Source organism: Bubalus kerabau, chromosome 23, assembly GCF_029407905.1.
Source record: "Bubalus kerabau isolate K-KA32 ecotype Philippines breed swamp buffalo chromosome 23, PCC_UOA_SB_1v2, whole genome shotgun sequence".
Classification (NCBI taxonomy): domain Eukaryota; kingdom Metazoa; phylum Chordata; class Mammalia; order Artiodactyla; family Bovidae; genus Bubalus; species Bubalus kerabau.
Window position 1 is genome coordinate 43,724,439 of NC_073646.1, and position 20,000 is coordinate 43,744,438.

The 20,000-nt window shown below is 59.4% G+C and overlaps 1 protein-coding gene and 1 long non-coding RNA gene across 2 annotated transcripts in view; both read right to left on the bottom strand.

Moving 5' to 3' along the window:
• Positions 1 to 2,888, bottom strand: part of LOC129637583 (uncharacterized) — a 3,606-nt gene extending 718 nt beyond the window's left edge. The window contains exon 1 of the long non-coding RNA XR_008707536.1: positions 2,713 to 2,888. This is a non-coding gene — a long non-coding RNA (uncharacterized LOC129637583). The remainder of the gene's footprint in view (positions 1 to 2,712) is intronic.
• A 10,789-nt stretch (positions 2,889 to 13,677) lies between these two features.
• Positions 13,678 to 16,328, bottom strand: LOC129637580 (uncharacterized). Its single transcript, XM_055561789.1, has 2 exons — positions 14,679 to 16,328; positions 13,678 to 14,218 (listed from the first exon to the last, which is right to left on the bottom strand). Exon 1 carries the CDS (start codon positions 16,162 to 16,164, stop codon positions 15,022 to 15,024), a length of 1,143 nt encoding a protein of 380 aa, XP_055417764.1. The 5' UTR covers positions 16,165 to 16,328; the 3' UTR covers positions 13,678 to 14,218; positions 14,679 to 15,021.
• Between the last annotated feature and the right edge of the window lie 3,672 nt (positions 16,329 to 20,000).

A 20,000-nucleotide genomic window follows, 5' to 3' on the forward strand; every position in this document is an offset into this window, starting at 1 on the left:
AAATCTCGTGTTGGAAACTTGATCGATGTGGGAGAACAGCCATTTGAACCCAAGGGAGCTGACTTCCTTCTTTGGGGCCTTGTCTCCCTTGGCATGGGAGGGGGGACTCTTCCGTCTCCTGCCCAGGACTTCAAACGACAAAGCCACGACAGATCACGCGGATCCACTTGCTCCAGTCAGGTTCAGGGGCAGAGCGCGAGGATCAAAGCTGGCCTGGGGACAGCAAGTCTCGCCCCTCGCCCCCTGCCGCCAACTCGCCACACGCCCGCGTCTGCCTGCCCAAAGACCAAGTGCGGGCTGCTGGTGGCAGAGTCACATGTCACGGGAGTGGTCTTGGTCGGGGAGGTGATGAATGCCGTCAGAAAACACAAGCAAAATGATGGGGGATATCCATCCCTGCACGTTATCCTTTGCCTGGCTGCGTCTCTCTGTCTCTGCCCGCCCCCACACCACACGCCCCGTGTGCATACCACACACACACACACACACACACACTGCGTCGTCCTTTGCGCCTGGCTGCGTCTCTCTCTGCCTGCACCATCCCCAGGCACACACCCGGCACGCGCACACACACACACCCCCGGCCCCACACGGCGTGCACACACGCATCCTCACCCTATCCCCCCCCCCCCCCCAAACAGCCCATGAACACCCAGCCCCCACACGCACACCCCTACAACGTGCGCACGCACGCACATGCACACACACAGAGCGTTGTCCTTTGCCTGGCTGTGACGCTCTGCCTCTGTCTCTGCCCACACGCCACACATGCAAGCCCACACACACACACTCGCATCCCGCCCCGCCCCGACCCCCACACCACCCCCCACCCCCCACCCCCCCCACATACACACACACACTGTGTTGTCCTTGGCCTGCCTGTGTCTCTCGGCCTCTGTCTCTTCCCCCGCCCCCCCTCCCGCACCCACAGGCGCACGCCAGGGCTGCACACTCCACCCACGCAACACCACCTGGGCATGTCACAGACACGCCACACACCGCCTCACGCCCCCCCCCCCCCCCCAACACACAGACACCCGGCCCACGCCACGCACATACGCGTGTGCACGCACACATACACACACGCGCGGGCGCGCACACAGTGCTGTCCTTTGCCTGGCTGTGTGATACGATGCCTGTGTCTCTGCCCACACACCACATGCATACCCCCCCACACACACACACGGCCGTCCACACACACACACACACCCCCGGACACACACACACTGCGTTGTCCTTTGCCTGGCTGGGTCTCCCGGCCTCTGTCTCTGCCGCCACGCACACACCCATGTGGCGCACACGCCCCCTCGTGGCACCAATACACCACACACCTACCCACCCTTCCCCCCCCCCCCCGCAACACACTCTCACACGGCCCCACATGCCACAGAGAACACCACACACCGCCTCGCCCCCACAAACACACACACACCCCCGACACACACACACTGCGTTGTCCTTTGCCTGGGTGTGACGCTCTGCCTCTGTCTCTGCCCACACGCCACACATGCAAGCCCACCCACACACACTCACGTCCCGCCCCGCCCCGCCCCCCCACCCCCACACACACACAGGCGCACACGGCCCTTCACAGCGGCCACACAACACACACACACACACACACCCTCCCCCCCAACACACACACAGAGACACACACACAGAGACACACACACACACACACACACACACACACACACACACAGCGTTCTCCTTTGCCTGGCTGTGACCCTCTGCCTCTGTCTATGCCCACACACCACACATGCAAGCCCCCCCACACACACACTCACATCCCGTCCCGCCCCGCCCCTCCACCCCCCGCCCCCCCCCCCCCCCCCAACACACACACAGCGTTGTCCTTTGCCTGGCTGTGACGTGTGACGCTCTGCCTCTGTCTCTGCCCACACACACACACTCACATCCCGCCCCGCCCCGCCCCCCCCCCCCCCCCCCCACACTGTTGTCCTTTGCCTGGCTGGGTCTCTCGGCCTCTGTCTCTCCCCACACACCACATATGCATGCCCACACACACACTCACATCTCGCCCCGCCCCCCACACCACACAACCCCCCCCCCCACACACACACACACACTGTGTTGTCCTTTGCCTGCCTGTGTCTCTCGGCCTCTCTCTCTTCCCCCGCCCCCCCTCCCGCACCCACAGGCGCACGCCACACGCGCACACCCGTGCCGCCCACACGGCCCCCGGTGGCACCTATACACAGCACACCCACACCACACACCTGCCCGCCCCCCCCCCCCACCCCCACCCAACCACCCACCCACACCCTGGGCTGCACACTCCACCCACGCAACACCACCTGGGCATGTCACAGACACGCCACACACCGCCTCCCCCTCCCCCACCTCGCCCCACTGCGTGTGTTCCTGTCCCCTCTCTTTCTCCTTCCTTCCTTCCTCTGTCATCGTCCCTCTGCTTCTCGCTCCCCTCCCTCCACCTTCACAGGACAGGGTGCCTTTAAGATGAGTCTGCCTGTTGTGAATACACCCTGGACATGATGATTGCTACAGTCTGACCTCTCGCGCCTGTAACCTGGGGTGGCGGGGGGTGGGGGCGGGGGGTTGTCAAACATCCTTGGTACGCTAGGGATAGCTTTCTCTGTGGAAGGTGGAAGCCTCCCTTCCGTCTCTCGGTGCAGACAGGCAAACCGACCACAACTCAAAGCAACGGTGTTTGTGCCACGTGGGGCATACCTTCCACGGTCTCTACTGATGGACACACCACCCACTTCACCGAGCACATCCGAGGAGCCTTCACCCAAAGCTCTTGCAAAATTCTTCAGAACTCTCAGTCTTCCAGTCACCTGCCACCATCAGGCGAGGTGTAGAGAACCGACGGAGAAACTGGAGAAATGACTTCTTCCATGGGGTTGGATGAACCGAGGAACAGGATGCTGAAGTGGATGCCTGACGTCTTGAGGAAAAGAGGATGGGGCGATGGGGGGTGGGGGCGGGGGAGGAAGGGCAGGACGGTCCACTTAGGAGGGCTGGTTGAACATGGACACATAAACTGTACATCCAAAGAATCCACAAGCACCTACTCTATACTATGCCAGCACGGGAAAATAGACGTATGACGTTGCATGAACCTCTAAGGGAAAAGACTCTGAACACCTGAAACGAACACGGCTTTGGAAACCCACCCTAGACTTCATTTCTGCCGTGAGGGTGCTGTCGTGTGCATATCTGAGGGGATTGATATGTCTCCCGGCCATCTGGATTCCAGCTTGTGCTTCATCCAGCCCAGCGCTTCTCATGATGTGTACTCAGCGTGTACGTTCAATAAGCAGGGTGACGATGGACAGCCTTGATGGACTCCTTTCCCTTATTTGGAACCAGCCTGTTGGGTTCCATGTCTAGTTCTAACTGTTGCTTCCTGACCTGCAGAAATACAGATTCCTACAGATTCCTCTTTTTTTTTTTTTTTTTTTTTTTTAATTCCCTAACCTGAGTGGAAAGCGAGAGAGACAGAGAAAAGACAGACGGAGGGACGGGCGGGCGGACAGGCACGCAGGCAGGAAAAAGAAAGAAAGAAAATCATGAAAGGACCTACCGTCCCATCTGTTGTTTTCCAGATACAAAGAGAAAACAAAGGACCGAAAAGGACACGAGGTTTAAAAGGGGAATTTGGAAAGATGGACATCCCCTTGGTCACTTCATACAGCACCCCTGTCAACAGAAGGGAATCGTTTCTCTTTTTCTCTCGACCCGGTCCTTCCAGACTTCAGAAACTCTCCGTGGAGGATTCTTATCTCCTTGGCGAGAGTGATTGCCACACGTTCCTTAGGGGCCCAGAGGATATTTCCGTGAAACGGGGGTACACACTTCTGGATAGGAGAGTCGTGTCCTATACGTGTGTGTGTGTGTGTGTGTGTGTGTGTGTGTGTGTGTGTGTGTGTTCCTTTGCGTGTGGTTCTTCACCCGAGACGGGGACTGGAGCCTGAAGTGTTCCGAGCTGCCTCCGCTATCTGGGGACAACAACCCTCTCTCGGGGGGAGGGGGGGGGGGGCACCACCACGTCCCATGTTCTCTTGTCCTTCTGACGGAGAACTCAAAAGGCCCTGTGCCTGAAGCCCTGCGGATGGAAGCTAGAGGACTTGGTGAACGTTTCTGACGGAGCCTCCCTGGTGGCTCACACGGTCAAGAGTCTGCCTGCGATGCAGGAGACCCGGGTTCCATCCCCGGGCCAGGAAGGCCTCCTGGAGAAGGACATGGCAACCCGCTCCAGGGCCCGACCCCGACGTCTAGAAATCAACCTCCTAGACTGCCTCTCCCTCTGCTGACTGGTTTCTCGAATCCGCTCCAGGGATGAACCTGTGTGTTTCCTTGGTTTCCTTACAAGTGCCTCGGGGGGGGGGGAATACCTGATGGCTTGCACCCCAGGCCTGCTTTCCCGCACCCGTCCATCGACATCACGGCCTCCTGAGAGGAGATACGATCACTGTTTCCCTGAATGGAGGATCTGTGCTCAGAAACTCTTGCTGTGACACGGAGGCCCCTACGAACTAACCTATTTCGCCCTTCCCTCCTTCCTGCCTTCTGGATTTTTTTTTTTTTTTTCCTTTCCCTTTCTTTCCTTTTTTTTTTTTTTTTTCCTTTCCTTTCTTTTTCTCTCACGTCCATGCACACGCACACGCACACGCGCCGTCTCTCACGTACACACGTACATGCATGCACTCACACACAGTCACCAGCTCAGCTTTTCATGGGTTCCGGGCAAGGGTCAAGAGGAGGGAAAACTGGTGGGGTCCGGAGTAGGCCGCCGTCCCCACCCCACCCCACCCCACCCCACTGCACGTGAACCTCCGTGCCCTGTGGAGTGTTTTGGAGTCAAGTGACTTAAGAGCCGGCCAGCGCCAGAGGAACGCTCTGCCCCTCCCTCCTTTTCTGTCTCTCTGAAGGCAGGCAGGAAGGAAAACCTCCTCCCGCGGAAGGGAAGATGTCAAGGGACGGTGGCTGCTTCGACGCACGTCCGTCCGTGATCCTCACATGCATGACCCGGGTTTCCTGGGTTACACAAAGGAGGAGACTCCTTTGGCCTGACACGTAGGCGAGTCTGTCCCTCGGCCTCCCTCCCCATCCCCCAGCCCCCTTCCTCCGCGCGGGGCCGAAGGGGCCGTCTCAAGGTGGAGACGTGGAATGGCTGGGTGGGGCGGATCACCATTCAATAGAGAGAAGCTCGAGGCGAAGTCAGAGGCTCTGACTTGACTGGAAAGCTTTCTGCATTTGAATGAAGCTATCCGACGAGGCCCTGCAGGGGGAGGGTGGGGGAAGGTGGGGGTGGGGCCCACAGACAATAGCCCCTGCCTGCAGGGCCTGCCGGCCTGCCGGGCTGAGGAGGCCCTTTGGAGGCGGCGGCGGCGGCGGGGCCACGTCCCCGACTCCTGCAACTCGATCCCTTCAAGGAAACTTCTGGGGTGACTCCTGTCCAGGGAATCCTCCAGATGGGCCCGTTTCTGAAAAAGGCCCGAGTCACAGTTGTGACAGGTTCTCTGGATCTCTTGACACGTGGATTGACCTGCACCCTCCCATCCTGTCAGATCCTTTGGACACGCTTGAAGAGGTCTTTGGCCTCGGCCAGAAAACAAGCCGAGAGAAGCACACACGTGTTTGTCTGTGTGTTTGAACGGGGCGGAAAATGATGCGTGGCGGTGGATTGGAGAGAAACCTGCTCCTCTCACACGCCTGAAGGCAGGGAGTTCTCAGGGGGACGGACGGAACCTGCCTTCACTTCTCAGGGGGACCGGGACGGTCCCCTCGCCTCACGCGCCCCCGACCCCTAGCCCAGTCCCCCACTCCCGTCTCCCTAACCTCACACTCCCCCACCCCCACCCCCACCCCGGCCACCGAGGGGGGCCCGGGGAGGGATGGCTGTCTCAGCCCCGGTTCTGAGATGTCACTTGGGAAACCGCTCTAGGCCGAGATGCCAGATGGCCGCCCTGCCGCTTGGGGTCCGTCTCCATCACCCATGCCCGAAAGGCACGTGAGATCACGGACCGCACATCAGATCGGATCAGAGCAGATCAGTCGCTCAGTCGTGTCCGACTCTTTGCGACCCCGTGAGGCGCAGCACGCCAGGCCTCCCTGTCCATCACCAACTCCCGGAGTTCACTGAGACTCACGTCCATCGAGTTCGTGATGCCATCCAGCCATCTCCTCCTCTGTCGTCCCCTTCTCCTCTTGCCCCCAATCCCTCCCAGCATCAGAGTCTTTTCCAACGAGTCGACTCTTCGCATGAGGTGGCCAAAGGACTGGAGTTTCCGCTTTAGCGTCGTGCCTTCCAAAGAAATCCCTGGGTTGATCTCCTTCAGAATGGACTGGTTGGCTCTCCTGGCAGTCCAAGGGACTCTCAAGAGTCTTCTCCAACACCACGGTTCAAAAGCATCCATTCTTCGGCGCTCGGCCTTCCTCACAGTCCAACTCTCACATCCATACCTGACCACAGGAAAAACCATAGCCTTGACTGGACGGACCTTTGTTGGCAAAGTCATGTCTCTGCTTCTGAATAGGCTATCTAGGTTGGGCATGACTTTCCTTCCAAGGAGGAAGCGTCTTTTAAGGTCGTGGCCGCAGTCACCGTCTGCAGTGATTTTGGAGCCCAGACCCATAAAGCCTGACGCCGTGTCCACTGTTTCCCCGTCTGTTTCCCGTGAAGGGATGGGACCGGATGCCCCGATCTTCGTTTTCTGAATGTTGAGCTTCAAGCCAACGTGTTCACGCTCCTCTTTCACTGTCCTCAAGAGGCTCTTGAGTTCCTCTTCACTTTCTGCCCTAAGGGTGGTGTCCTCTGCCTCTCTGAGGGGATTGATATTTCTCCCGGCAATCTTGATTCCAGCTTGGGTGTCTCCCGGCCCAGCGTTTCTCATGATGGACTCTGCGTATAAGGTAAATACACAGGGTGGCGAGATACAGCCGTGACGAACTCCTTTTCCTATTTGGAACGCGTCTGTGGCTCCGTGTCCAGTTCTAACCTCGAGAGGCAGGTCAGGGGGTCTGGTATGCCCATCTCTCTCAGAATTGTCCACAGTTTACCGTGATCCACGCAGGCAAAGGCTTGGGCATAGTCCACGAAGCAGCAATAGACGCTTTTCTGGAACTCTCTTGCTTTTCCCATGACCCAGCGGACGTTGGCCATTTGCTCTCTGGTTCCTCTGCCTTTTCTCAAACCAGCTTGAGCATCAGGAAGCTCACGGTTCACATATCGCGGAAGCCTGGCTTGGGGAATTGTGAGCACGACTCTACTAGCGTGTGAGAGGCGTGCGAGTGTGCGGTCGGCTGAGCATGCTTTGGCGTGGCCTCTCTTTGGGATTGGAATGAACACGGACCTCTTCCAGTCCTGTGGCCACGGCGGAGGTTTCCAAATGTGCTGGCATAGTGAGTGCAGCACTGTCACGGCATCATCTTTCAGGATTTGGACGAGCTCCCCTGGAATTCCATCGCCTCCACTAGCTTTGTTCGTAGTGATGCTTTCGAAGGCCCACTTGAGTTCACATTCCAGGAGGTCTGGCTCTAGGTCCGTGATCACACCATCGTGATGATCTGGGTCGTGAAGATCTTTTTTGTACGGTGCTTCTGTGTATTCTTGCCATCTCTTCTCCACATCTTCTGCTTCTGTTAGGTCCATACCATGTCTGTCCTTGATCGAGCCCATCTTGGCATGACACGTTCCTTTGGTATCGCTGATGTTCTGGAAGAGATTCCCTAGTCTTTCCCGTTCTGTTGTTGTCCTCTCTGTCTGGGCACGGATCGCTGAAGAAGGCTTTCGTCTCTCTTCTTGCGAGTCTTTGGGACTCTGCATTCAGATGGTTATATCTTTTCTTTTCTCCTTTGCTTTTCGCTTCTCTGCGTCTCACGGCTATGTGGAAGGCCTTCCCAGACAGCCATGTTGCTTTTTGGCGTTTCTTTTCCATGGGGATGGCCTTGATCCCTGTCTCCTGCACCATGTCACGAGCCTCCTTCCGTAGTTCCTACGGACAGCACGTAGCGCCCCCGGGACCCACGAAAGGATCCTCCTGAACACAGGACGGCGATGGTTATGGATCCACGCGGAGGGCGTCGATATCCCCACCTGATGCGTGACTAGGAGTCACACAGACTCGATGGGTGTGAGCTTGGATGGGGTGCCCTATCCGGAGCGATCACGTGGGTCAGAAAGCACACGCGGAACAGAACCAAACCGGAGACCGCAGCCAAGTCGAGGGCGGGCGGAACCCGAGGACCTCCCCGGTCCCGTGGCATCCTGTGCCGTACGCAGCCTTTCTCGATGGCCAGGAGAGACGTGGAATGTATGGGGTGTCGTGCCCGAAACCACGCCACGGAGAGTGATCGCGTCTGACGCTCATCGTCTCTAAAAAGATACATACGCCGGGTCTCTTTATAAAACGATGGAAGGAGATCTTTGAATGCCAGAGGGTATGACATGGGAAAGACACATCCAAGTGGACTCAGCATGGCCGAGAGAGCTCCCCCAAATAGAGAGGGGAGGCCATGGAGGAAGAGGTCCGTGTGTCTCCGTCTGGACGGAATGTACCCTTGGAGCACTTCCTGGGTCCCAGAGGCCTCCAGATCCTCGAAGGAAACAGCGTTCCCGAAATGCAAGAGACCTCTCCTACCCTCCCCTTTCCCTAAATACCTTGCGACCCTCTACCCTGGAAGAAGAAACCTGTCCTTCTTTGCATGACAGCAAATCCTAAGTGCTCTCAGCTGGCTTGACAACCTCACGAGGCTCAGCTTTCTAGGCCCCTGACTCTTTCCTGGGGAACATGCCCTGGGTTTTATGGAAATCTGTGTCCCTGCATGGCAATCTCTAAGTCACCCCCCCCCCCCACCCCCACCCCAAATAAAGCTTTCTTTTCTTTTCTTTTCTTTTGGCGCAGCCAATACAGACTCTTCATTGAAAGATACTAAAACTAGGTGATGTTATGTGTTTCATGTCCCGGTGTATTGAAATAGAATGTTCTTCGTGAAGGACGTACAACATCCTTCGTTCTAACGTGTACAGAATGGTGACTTGATGCACCTGTCTGTTGCAAAAGAATCATTCATGACCACCCAAGCGGTAGCTCATAGCTGGATCACAACCCATACATCTCATGACTGTATGCGAAAGAAAGTGAAGTCGCTCAGACTCTTTGCGGCCCCACGGACTGTAGCCTACCAGGCTCCTCCATCCATGGAATTTTCCAGGCAAGAATACCGGAGTGGGTTGCCATGTCCTTCTTCCGTTGTATGGGAAGTGAATGGGTCATGTCCACGGTCATGGCAACTTTCGAATACGATAATGCTGCTGCTGCTGCTGCCGCCGCCGCCGCCACTGCTCAGTCGCTTCCATCGTGTCCGAATCTGTGCGACCCCGTAGACGGTAGCCCGCCGGGCACCCCCGTCCCTGGGGTTCTCCAGGCAGGAACACTGCGGTGGGTTCCCATTTCCTTCTCCGAGGCGTGAAAGGGAAAAGGGGAAGGCCAGTCGCTCGGTCGTGTCCGACTCTGTGCGACCCCGTGGACTGCGGCCCACCGGGCTCCTCCGTCCACGGGATTTTCCGGGCAAGAGGACTGGAGTGGGGTGACGTTGCCTTCTCCGCATATGAGACGGCGATACCGATAAGGCTGTTCTTTAGAATCACCGTGCTCTTTGTGACGTAGACAGTATATATGTACCTTATCCGTGAAGTTCCCGCCGCCCCCCCCCCCCCCCCCCCGCCCTTACATCGATCGACATCTTCCCATGTCTCCCTCCCCCAGCCGCTCTGTGATGATCGTTTTCATTGCTTTAGATGGCCTTGCATGGCATGGAAGTGACAGGAGACGCTCTGTTTCTTTCTCTACCTGACTTATTCATTGGGCATCCCTCCCTAAGTCACATCCATGCTATCACGACGTAAGAATGTGTTCATTCCTGGGGCTGCCTGGGACACCTAGATCTACCTATCCATGGATCTCCATCTGGATCGTGGATCTTCTGGATCTAGTCTTCCCTAGATGGACACTTCGGCGGGTTCCCCATCTTGGCTCTTGTGAATGATGCTGCGATGGACCTGGGAGTGCAGACCTCTCTCTAGGTGAGATTCAGGTGTTCATGTCCTTCGATGTATACCCCGAAGTGAGATTGTTGGCAGGATCCATCATTTCTCAACCACGACTCGTTTCTAAGTCCTTCTGAGGTGATCCGGTCGCTGCTGCTGCGGCTGCCGCTAAGTCGCTTCCGTCGTGTCCGACTCTGTGCGACCCCGTAGACGGCAGCCCGCCAGGCTCCCCCCTGTCCCTGGGGTTCTCCAGGCGAGAACGCTGGAGTGGGTTGCCACGGCCTTCTCCAATGCCTGGAAGGGAAGAGCGAAAGGGAAGTCGCTCAGTCGTGTTCGACTCTTCCCGACCCCATGGACTGCGGCCTACCGGGCTCCTCCGCCCACGGGAGTTTCCGGGCGAGGGGACTGGAGTGGGTTGCCATTGCCTTCTCCGGAGATCCGGGGAACGATCCGTTCTTTGCCCATAGACGCCGTGGGAATCAAAGCGACTGCATACGTCTTAGGGAAGACGGCGACGGCGACGACGACGACGACGACGACGACGACGACGACGACCCAAACGCTCCCGAGAGCACCGTGGAACCAGAGGGTGTGTCCGCGGGATGATTCCCCGGTGCCAGCTTTCCACGGCTCGTTCGCGTCCACACGCCCCCTGCGGTCGGCAGGTTGTTCGATAGACACGGAACCACGGTTGTCACGGGCCGGGGTTGCCTAGGTGCCGGTCGATCCCCAGATGAGTGGGGTGATGACAGAGTCCTTAGGGAACGGAGCGGAGACGCATAGAATGAGTTCCACGAGACGAGTGGGATGAGAAGAGAAGAACGAGGGGAAGTGGTGCCTGGGGAGCCAGACATGGTCGAACAGAAGAGAAAACGTGTCAGACGAGAGGGGAGAATGATTCCAAGTCCGTGGAGCAGCATGGGGGAGACAGGCCCAGGAGATGCGAGCAGAGGCTGGGGGCACGGCACACCTGGGCCGGTGAGCACGCAGGGAGCCGAGAGGGATGGCCGTGCGTCGTCTGCAGGTCCGCGCGGGCCGATCTCCAGAGCCCGGACTGTGAGGGATTTCGTGAGAACAGTCAGGCTCACGGGGCCCGAGGGTGACGTCTCCACGGTGCTCTCGGCACTGTACGGAGAGCTTCCCGCGCTTCCGACGGCACGGAGAGCTGGGGTTTCTTTAGGTGTATCTACAGAAGATTCAGGGAGCTTCCCGAGGGATAGGACTAGGTATTGGCCGATCGCGTCCGATCTTAGGCCGTCTCGCTGGATGATCATTGGCCGTCTTTGATGTCTGTGGGGGCGTGCTGGGTCTTCATGGCCGTGCAAGCTGTTCTCTCTCTGTGGAGAGAGGGGGCCGCTCTACGGTCGTGCGTCTGGGCTTCTCGTGGCTGTGGTTCCTCTTGGGGCGCGGGGGCACTGGGGCACGTGGGCTTCAGTGGCTGCTGGGTGTGGGCTCGACACTCGCAGCGGCCAGGATCTAGAACACAGACTCCATCACCGAGGCATATGGGCAGCGTGTGGGCTCTTCCCGGACCGGGGGTGAAACCCATGTCTCCTGCCTGGGCACGGGGTGGTTTGCCACGGGGCCCCCGGGGAAGCCCCGGTCCCGAACTCGAGGCGGATCTCTTGACGTCACCGCTTTTTCTTGGAGGGTTTCGAAACGATCGGGCCAGGGAAAAGGACACAACCTGTACGTCCTTTCAATGGGATCCCTGAGGCCAGGAGGAGCCGTGCAGACGCCGATGAGGGAGGAAGGGGATGATGTCGCCTTTTGGTACGGTGAGGATCGGACTCGCAGTCCACACTCCTGTTCCCACCGCTCCCCTCCGTGAACTGGAGTTCGAATCTCGATGGGCCTCTGAGCCCACACCTGGCTGGCCTCCATCATGCCGGGTTGACCTTCGGTTCTCACAAACCGGCACGCTTGCTGCCTCTCGACGTGTCCTAGAGAAGAAGACATCGGATTCCATAGTAGATCAGCGTCTTGGACGAGCGACGGCACGACAGCCACAACAAGTGGGATGGATACACACAAACGTTGGTTTCTTTTGGACTATGAGCCCACCTCTGTTCGTGTGTGTGTGTGTGTGTGTGTGTGTGTGTCTGTGAGAGAGAGAGAGAGAGAGAGAGAGAGAGAGAGAGAGAGAGAGAGAGGGGCCTTTGTGGTTCTAAAGCAAGAAGCACTGAGGAGTGAAGACATTCTTGAACGAACATATTTTCCTTCATTTCAGTCGTGATGGTGCCATGATTTGGAGGACGACGTGGACTGTTTCGGGGTAGATGATTTTAGAAGGCTGTGAAGGGACTTCCCTGCCTGGTGGTCCAGTGGTGAAGAATCCACCTGCCGAGGAGGCAGGGGACAGGGTGTTTTCGATCGATCCCTGATCCGGGAAGATGCCGCCGGGCTCCGGGCAGGTTCGATACGAACCTACAGAACGGACAGTGCCAGGCGTGAAGGCGAGGGCAGACGGACGGGGGACTCCGGACGAGGATGACTGACACGGACGGACACGGACGTCTCCGTGTAGGTGGGTCGTGGCCGGCACGCTCCTCTGGGGCAGGATGTTCCTAGGACCGTTGGGGAGCGTGCGCGCGCGCGTGCGCGTGGGAGGAGCAGGGGACCGAAGGGCATTCTCTGTCCTCTCTGCTCCACGGGGCCCGCGGGACCCTAATCGGCTCCAAGAGAGGATGCCTCCGATGGAAAGACAAACCCACACGTGAGGGACCCTCCCTTCTGGTTCACTTGGATTCTGAGAGCGTGACGGTCAGGTGCACTCAACGCTCTGGATGTCTGTGCTTCCTGAGATCCCGGCCTACTCACGGGAAGGACCCGTGGAGCCGGATGAGATCTCCCTCTGCACGGCGGCGGCGGCTCCAGGGTGCACACGTTTCAGTGGCTACGGCTTGTGGACATCGCACCGAGAGCCTAACCCCCGGTGTGCCCGACGCCTGTGTCCACGATGGGTGAACAGTTCTAAGTGCGGGAAGCCCCAAACTTGCCACTGCCTGTTCGATCCGCAGGGACTCTGCGAAGAACAAACGTGCCCGGTCTCCTGACCGATTCCCCTTTTCGGAGCCAGCCTGGTGCGTGATCTCTTTTCCAGGCCTCAGGCACACACTGGCGCTGGGGAGCTGTGTCCCTGTTCCTCCTCCTCCTCCTCCTCTTCCTCCTCCTCCTCCTCCTCCTCTCTGTCCCCACCCTTCCCCCCCACACGCAGGCTCCCCCACCCCGCCTGGCCCCGGCCCGTCCGGGTCTCCCCCACCCGCAGACAAGGCCAGGAAAAACACGGTCCCCGAACGACGCAGCCGAGAAACAGTGGAAGTCCACTTGGATGCTGTTAGGAGACACCTGAGCATACCTAGGCCAACACTGCCACCGTGTGGGGTGAGAGGCCAGCGCGAGAGGAGCTCGACAGTTCAGAGGAGGGGGAAGAGGAGCAGGAGGGGGAGAGGGCGGCGGGGGGTGGCGGTGGGGTGGGTTGGGGAGGGGAGGGACAGGCTGAAGCTGTCTCAGGGCGATGACGTGGATGAAAACCTTCCCCTTCAGAAGGGCGCTCCAAAGAGATCGTGGCGGCGGGACCTGGAGAGCACAAAGGGCTTCGTTTTGGAGGCTGATCTTCAAGCTGGGAGTGGGGTGGGGGGTGGGGGGAGGGGGATCATCCAGACAGAGGAAAGACACCAGGCCCGAGAAGGCAAGAGAGATGCTTTACACAAGTGAATCGGATGCTTTTCTGTCCATGTGTTCCCTAATCACACTCTCACGGAAAGCCAGCCAGCCAGCCAGCCAGCCAGCCACCATCGTGTCGCTCCTTTTCTGTTCTCTACATTTTGAACGGCGAGTGAGCGAGAGAGTCTTCCAATGGTTTGAGAGGAGTTTGGAATGTCGTGGGACCATGGTACTTTTCAGCCATGGATGAACGTGACGGCTTCTTTTGTCCGCTTCGGCGTTCAGGGTTATCCCGAACTCCCCCTGCCGAGTGAGGCCTGTGTATCGCTGTGTGCTGGAGGACACCGTGCTGTCCACATCTTGATCTTGGACTGAACAAAGCCACCTTGGGGAGTGTGTTCGGTTGCTTGGCTTCGTTTCCTTTCCCTATGGCACTCACCTGACCGTCCTGTCCACTCTTGGGATCGTTCATCTCCCCCTCCCCCTCAAGGCAATCGGGTCCTTTTCTTTCTCCTCCTCCTCACCCTAGTTTCTCCCCCCCTCCCCCCCCCCCCCCACACACACAAGTCCCACTCTTCTCAAATAGACGTCTAACTGACTGCCAACCTTTTCTTTTGCCTTCTTTCCTTCCTTCCTTCTTTCCTTCCTTCCCTCCTTCTTCCTTTCCTTTTATTTTGGGGGGGGGGGGGCGGGGGGCGGGGGGCGTTCCCCCTTTAATTTTCAGCTTGTACAGACGATGTTTTCGTGTAGCACATGACACAGCGATCACCAGGATACATCTAGTTAGTGACTGTCCGTCACCACTTGGTGTCACGGCAAATGACATTTGCCATTTGGTGTCAAGACGTGCCCGCGACTCATGCATTTCATAAGTGGAAGGTTGCACCGCTTCGTCTGTCTCCCTCACCAGTGGCACTCACTCATTCTCTCCCACCCCCAACCCCCGCCCCTCCCTCCTCTGGCCAACCCCCACCCCCCCCGACCCCCGTGTGTTCCTTTGTAGTATCTCTGAGCCTGTTTCTGTTTGGTTCTGTTCTGTTCACGGTGTATGGTTTGGTAGGTTCTGCATGGAAACGACTGATCTGAGGTATTTCATGTAGCATAATACCCTCTAAAGGTCTCTCCAGGTTCCTGCAGACTGTGAGATTTCATTCCCTTCTGGTGGTTGAGTCCCATTCCTGTGTGTGTGTGTGTGTGTGTGTGTGTGTGTGTGTGTGTGTGTGTGTGTGTCTGCATGCCCGTGTGCACGCGCGCACGTGAATAGATCCAGGCGTAGGCACACAGACAGAGTTCTAGCATGATGTGTGAACGGATGTCTACCTAGGGATAGGGGTCGATCCCTCACATACACACGTCCGTATCTTCTTTGTCCCCTCCCTCCGTGGGCACCCTGTGGAGCTGCTGGGTTGGGTCGAATGGGGGAATCTTTGGGGGAGGGTACATCGCAGGACTCTTTTCCCTAGGGATGTGGTTTCTCTGTCTGTGAGGCGCCAGGGGATGAGATCTGATCTCTCTGAGTCCGCCCACAGTTTTCTCAGCTGCAGAAAAGACGCGTTCGATCCATCAGGAGCCACTGTCCTCTGAGGGTTCGAACTTGCTGTCGTGAGCGCGATTCCCGGCTCCCGGGCCTTTCCCCTCCGAATGAGAAGGATCATTGTCCAGGGAAACGCCCCGGGGTGGGGTGCTTCCGTGAGCCCGCCCCCACCCCCAGCAGCCCCAGCCCAGCCCAGCCCAGCCCAGCCCAGCCCTGCCGTGGATGTGTGTTCTCCCTTGTGCTTCTGGGTGTCTGTCTGTTCTACCTTTCTTTGGAAGGAAGGGGTCTGTTCGGGCCTCCTGCCCACTTCGCTCATCGGGGGTTGTTTCCCTTTTGGAGGTTGAGGTGTCTGACGCCTTGATCGGTGTTGGACAGAAAAGCCCCTTTTGCAATATGCTTGTGCTTTCCCCGTATATACGGGCGTGTGCGCGCACACGACAGACAGACAGACAGACAGACAGACACACACACACACGCGGATGTGTGTTTCCGTCCGGGTATGTACGTGTGTGTCTGTGAGTATATATATGTACGTATATACACCTATAGATAAACACACACGCGCGCACGTAGACATCCACGCAGACACATGGCTATAGATGCACACGTACACTGATGCATATGTCCACGTATGTATACACACGCGCGTTTGCGTACGTGTATACATGTGTGCGCATCTATGCACATCAACCTGTGTATAGGCACTCTGGATGCACGCGGGCACCTGTACATACGTACATGGGTGCACGTCTACGTGTGTGTGTACATATATATATATATATATATATACACATATATATATATACACACACATACACACACGTGCGTATGTAGGCACATAGACACGCGTACGTCTGTGTGGATGTACATATGCTCTATGTAGACGTCTACGTATGCGTCCGTACGTATGCATACATGTGTACATACACGTGTGCACATACACACGCAGATATGTGTGTCTATGCAAGCATGCACCTATGGGTACGCATAGACGTGCATCCACACCTGTGCGCAGACATCACACGTATACACACGTGTGCATCTATATGCGTTGACACGTCCGCATGTATTTGTATGTGTGTGCCTATGTATCCCGACGTCTCTGCACATGTGAGCACGTGTATTCACGCCTGTGTCTATCCGTGTACGTAGGTGTATAGAGGCCTCTGTATGCGTATATACACGCAAGCATACACGCACACTAGAAATGCCTAGGCATACACGTGCGCACACAGACACGTGCGTGTACGTGAGCATGCCCTTCGTACGTGTGTGTGTATACGCATGCGTGCACGTCTATATAGACGCGAATACGCGTGCATATACATATGTACACGCGTATATGCACATGTGTATGCATTCTCTGTCCCTCTCCCTCTCCCTCTCCCTGTCTCCCTCTCCCTGTCTCCCTCTCCCTCTCTCCCTCTCCCTCTCTCCCTCTCCCTCTCTCTCTCTGACTTTTAAGCTGCCAGGACAGTTCTACGACTTGACTTTCCTGCCTGGTGGTTTTGTTTCATTTCGTTCCTGAGCTACGTCAAAAAGGTATTTATTCATTGAGTTGGCTGTTGTCATGGGACCCGGGGTTTATTTAGTGGATCCCTATGGACCCGGTCCTCCTCACCAGCACGCCCCTCAACACCACCCCCCACCCCCCCGAACCCCCACCCCTCCCGCCACCCCCCGCAGCCCTGCCACCGCCGCCCCCCCCCCCCCCCCCCCACCAGACCTCCCGGGCCGTCCGCCTTTCCGGTGTTTGTGGCCAGTGAGTTTGAAATCCATGGTCTCCTGACCTCAAGTGCACTTTCCCCACCCACCCGCGCATGCTTGTGTGTGCTGTCTTTGGACTTTGTCACGGTGCCTCGACCCAGGTTGAGTTTTGTTTTCTCTTCTTGGGGGGTCCGAGTGTCTCCTTCTTTTCCTTTCTTGCTCCTAGGCTTGCGTGTCCGTGTCTGTGTCTGTGTGTCTGTGTCTGTGTCTGCTTTCGAAAGTCCTGCTTTGTTCTCTCAGCAGCGCTTGCCTGGTTTCGTTTTGCCGGTCCCTCCCTCCCTCCCTCCCTCCCGCCCCCCTCTTTCGGGGGCCCGGGGGGCCGGGGGTTCCTGGGATGTCACTGGTGCCCCTCTCTCCGCCCACCCCGCCCCGAGCCCCCGCCGCCCGCCTGCGTCTCCGTGGCATGTCCCCCCACCACCCTGGAATCGCGTGGGGGATCGCGTCTCTTTCGTGGCAGCCTCCAGGGGAGAGATCTCCCGGCTCCTCTCCCTTCCTCTGCGGCCGGGGTCGCGTCGCGTCGCGTCGCGTCGCTCGGCGGCGGAGGCTCCGGGCCGAGCTCGGGCGTTTGGGCGGCCGGCGCTGTGGCGTCCCCGGCGGCCGGCGACAGCGACCCGTCCTCGGGACGTTCGAGCCGGTTGTCGGGAGCCACCTGGCGGCCGCTTGTATATTGTCCCTCGTCCTCCGGAGCTTCGGCGAGCCCTTCAGGAGGGTTGTGACTCAGCAGCCGGGCCCGAGGCAGAGCTCTCAGTCACCGGCTACGCTGGCGGCGACAGTCCCGGTGGCGCCGAGGCCTAGGGACGTCCTGCTGTCGCCGGAGATTGGTTCTCTAGGTTTCTGAGGAGGGTGATCGTCGCGGCGCTCCGGGGCCGGGCTCTGGGGTGGCCGGACCGGGTCGACCAGCATCTCCCCGTGCCCCTGTGGCCGCGGAGACGGACCGGCCGGACCCTCCCAGGGACGGGCCGCCGCGGTGGGCAGGGAGAGGGTCTTCCCTGCCCGGAGCGCCTGGACTCGGGCTCGGCGGTCCGGACTCCTCCTGGGCCGCCCTCAGGAGCGTTTGCTTCGCCCTCGGCCCCGCTCCGGAGGTGGGGACCGGCCCGGACTGTGGCTTGGAGGTCGCCGGAGGGCGCACCTGGGTCCGGGCCCTCGGGTGCTTTCTGAACGAGGTGCTTTCCGCGTCGCACTCCGGAGGTGGGGACCCGCCCGCCGCAGTCGTGAGGGTTGACGGGGAGAGGCGGGCGCGTGTGCGGTCCCCACCCCCACCCCCCCCCCCCCAACCCCACCCCGTGGGGTCCGGTGGCCGAGGCGTCTCCCGGCACACATGCTGTTACTTTTTCAAAGTCTCGATGGGTTCGGAGACGGGGATGGACCGGACCCTGCTTCCGCGGGTGGCCGGGGAGGGCGCGCTCGACCCTTCAGCGTGCCCTCGTGGGTCTCGGTCGTCGGACGTGACTTTGTCTCACCCCTCCCCAACTCCCTGAATCCCGGTCAGGAGGTGGGGACCGGCTCGGGCCGTCCTGGGTGCCCCATCTAGGACGGTCTGGGCCCCGGGCGCGGTCCCTGGTCGGGGCCCGCTCGTCTCGTTGGAGGCGCCTCGCTGACGGTTCGTTCTTCTTGTTTCTTGATGCCCATTGAAGCCAAATCCCCTTTCGGAGACTCCGACGGACCGGTACCCCTACCGGTTTGGGCGAAGTGGGGAGGGCACCCCGGGCCAGCTCCCTCTCCCTTGGTGGGTGTCCGCGGCCCCACTTGGGCCACCACACGCCCGGTCCCCCTGCTCCCCTCCCCCCGGTCGACCAGATGAACCCGCCCCCCCCCCCCCCCCCCCCCCCCCACGCAGAGAGCTCCGGGCCTGGTGTTTATGGGGTAGCGCTGGGGACAGGTGGCCGGGCCAAGGTTCCGGGGTTCCTCCATGCGAGTCGTGGATGGGCCCCGCTGTCGGCTGCTGTCATTTCGTCACCCTTAATGGGCCTTTTTTACCACCAGGTAAGTGCTGACACGGTCTCCTTCGGTGTCTGCCGCCGAGGACTTTGGGTCTCTAGATGCACGCGGGGCTCTGAGCCTTCGGGCCGCCAGCTGGTGCCCGGTTCGGCCCTTGCCGCTGGAGCCGCCCGCCTGGGCCTGTGCGCCGGCTCCCGTGCGGTGGTGGTGGTGGTGTCTAGCTGACCCGACCCGTGGTGCCACCTCCGGTCTCTGGGCGACCCGAGGGTGGCGGGGCGAGGCGCTGTGGGTCTTCTACCCTGTGCGCTCCCCGCTGCGGGCACCCGGTGAAGGCTGAGATGCGACCCCCGCCCTATGGGCTCCGTGCCACGTGTCAGGCGTTCTCTTCCTGGGGTCGTGGGCCGCTCTCGCCTGAGGCGAGGTGGGGGGGCGGAGGTTGCCGGTGGGGCTTAAAGCGGGCCCCTCTGGTGACTGTCCTCGCCGCGCCTCCCCCCTGCTCCACCTTGGCTCAACCGATCGATGTGGTGTGGTCGTGCTCTCCCGGGCCGGGCCTAAGCCGTGCCAGACGAGGGACGGGCGTTCCTGGTGAACGCGTCCGCTCTTCTCGGTCTGCTCACGGGGCCCCTCGCCTGTCTTTCCCCCCTGCCCGTCGTGGAGGGTGAGGAAGGCAGGAGTTGGGTTGCGGTCTCTGGCCCTGACCTTCGGTCTCCTGTCCCCCGCCTCGGGGCGTCAGTGGGGGCCGTGGGTCTGTTGACACAGCAGATGCTCTCGCTTCGCCTTCCCGGCGTGTGCTCTGCGAGCGGCTCTCCCCGCGGTGGGGAGGGCTCTGCCGCTGCTGCGCTGCGCGCCCCCCTCCCCGCGCGGGTGCGCGAGCGTCCCTCGGTGGTGCCCCTGGAGCGCTCCAGGTCGTCCCTCAGGTGCCTGAGGCCGAGCGGCGGTGTCGTTTCCCTTAACCCCGGTGTCCTCCTCGGGTCCCCGCCGCGGTGGTGTGTGTGCGTGTCCCGTGAGTGGCTCTCGTCGGGAGGAGGGGTCGAGGCGGTAGGAGAGGCGTGCCTG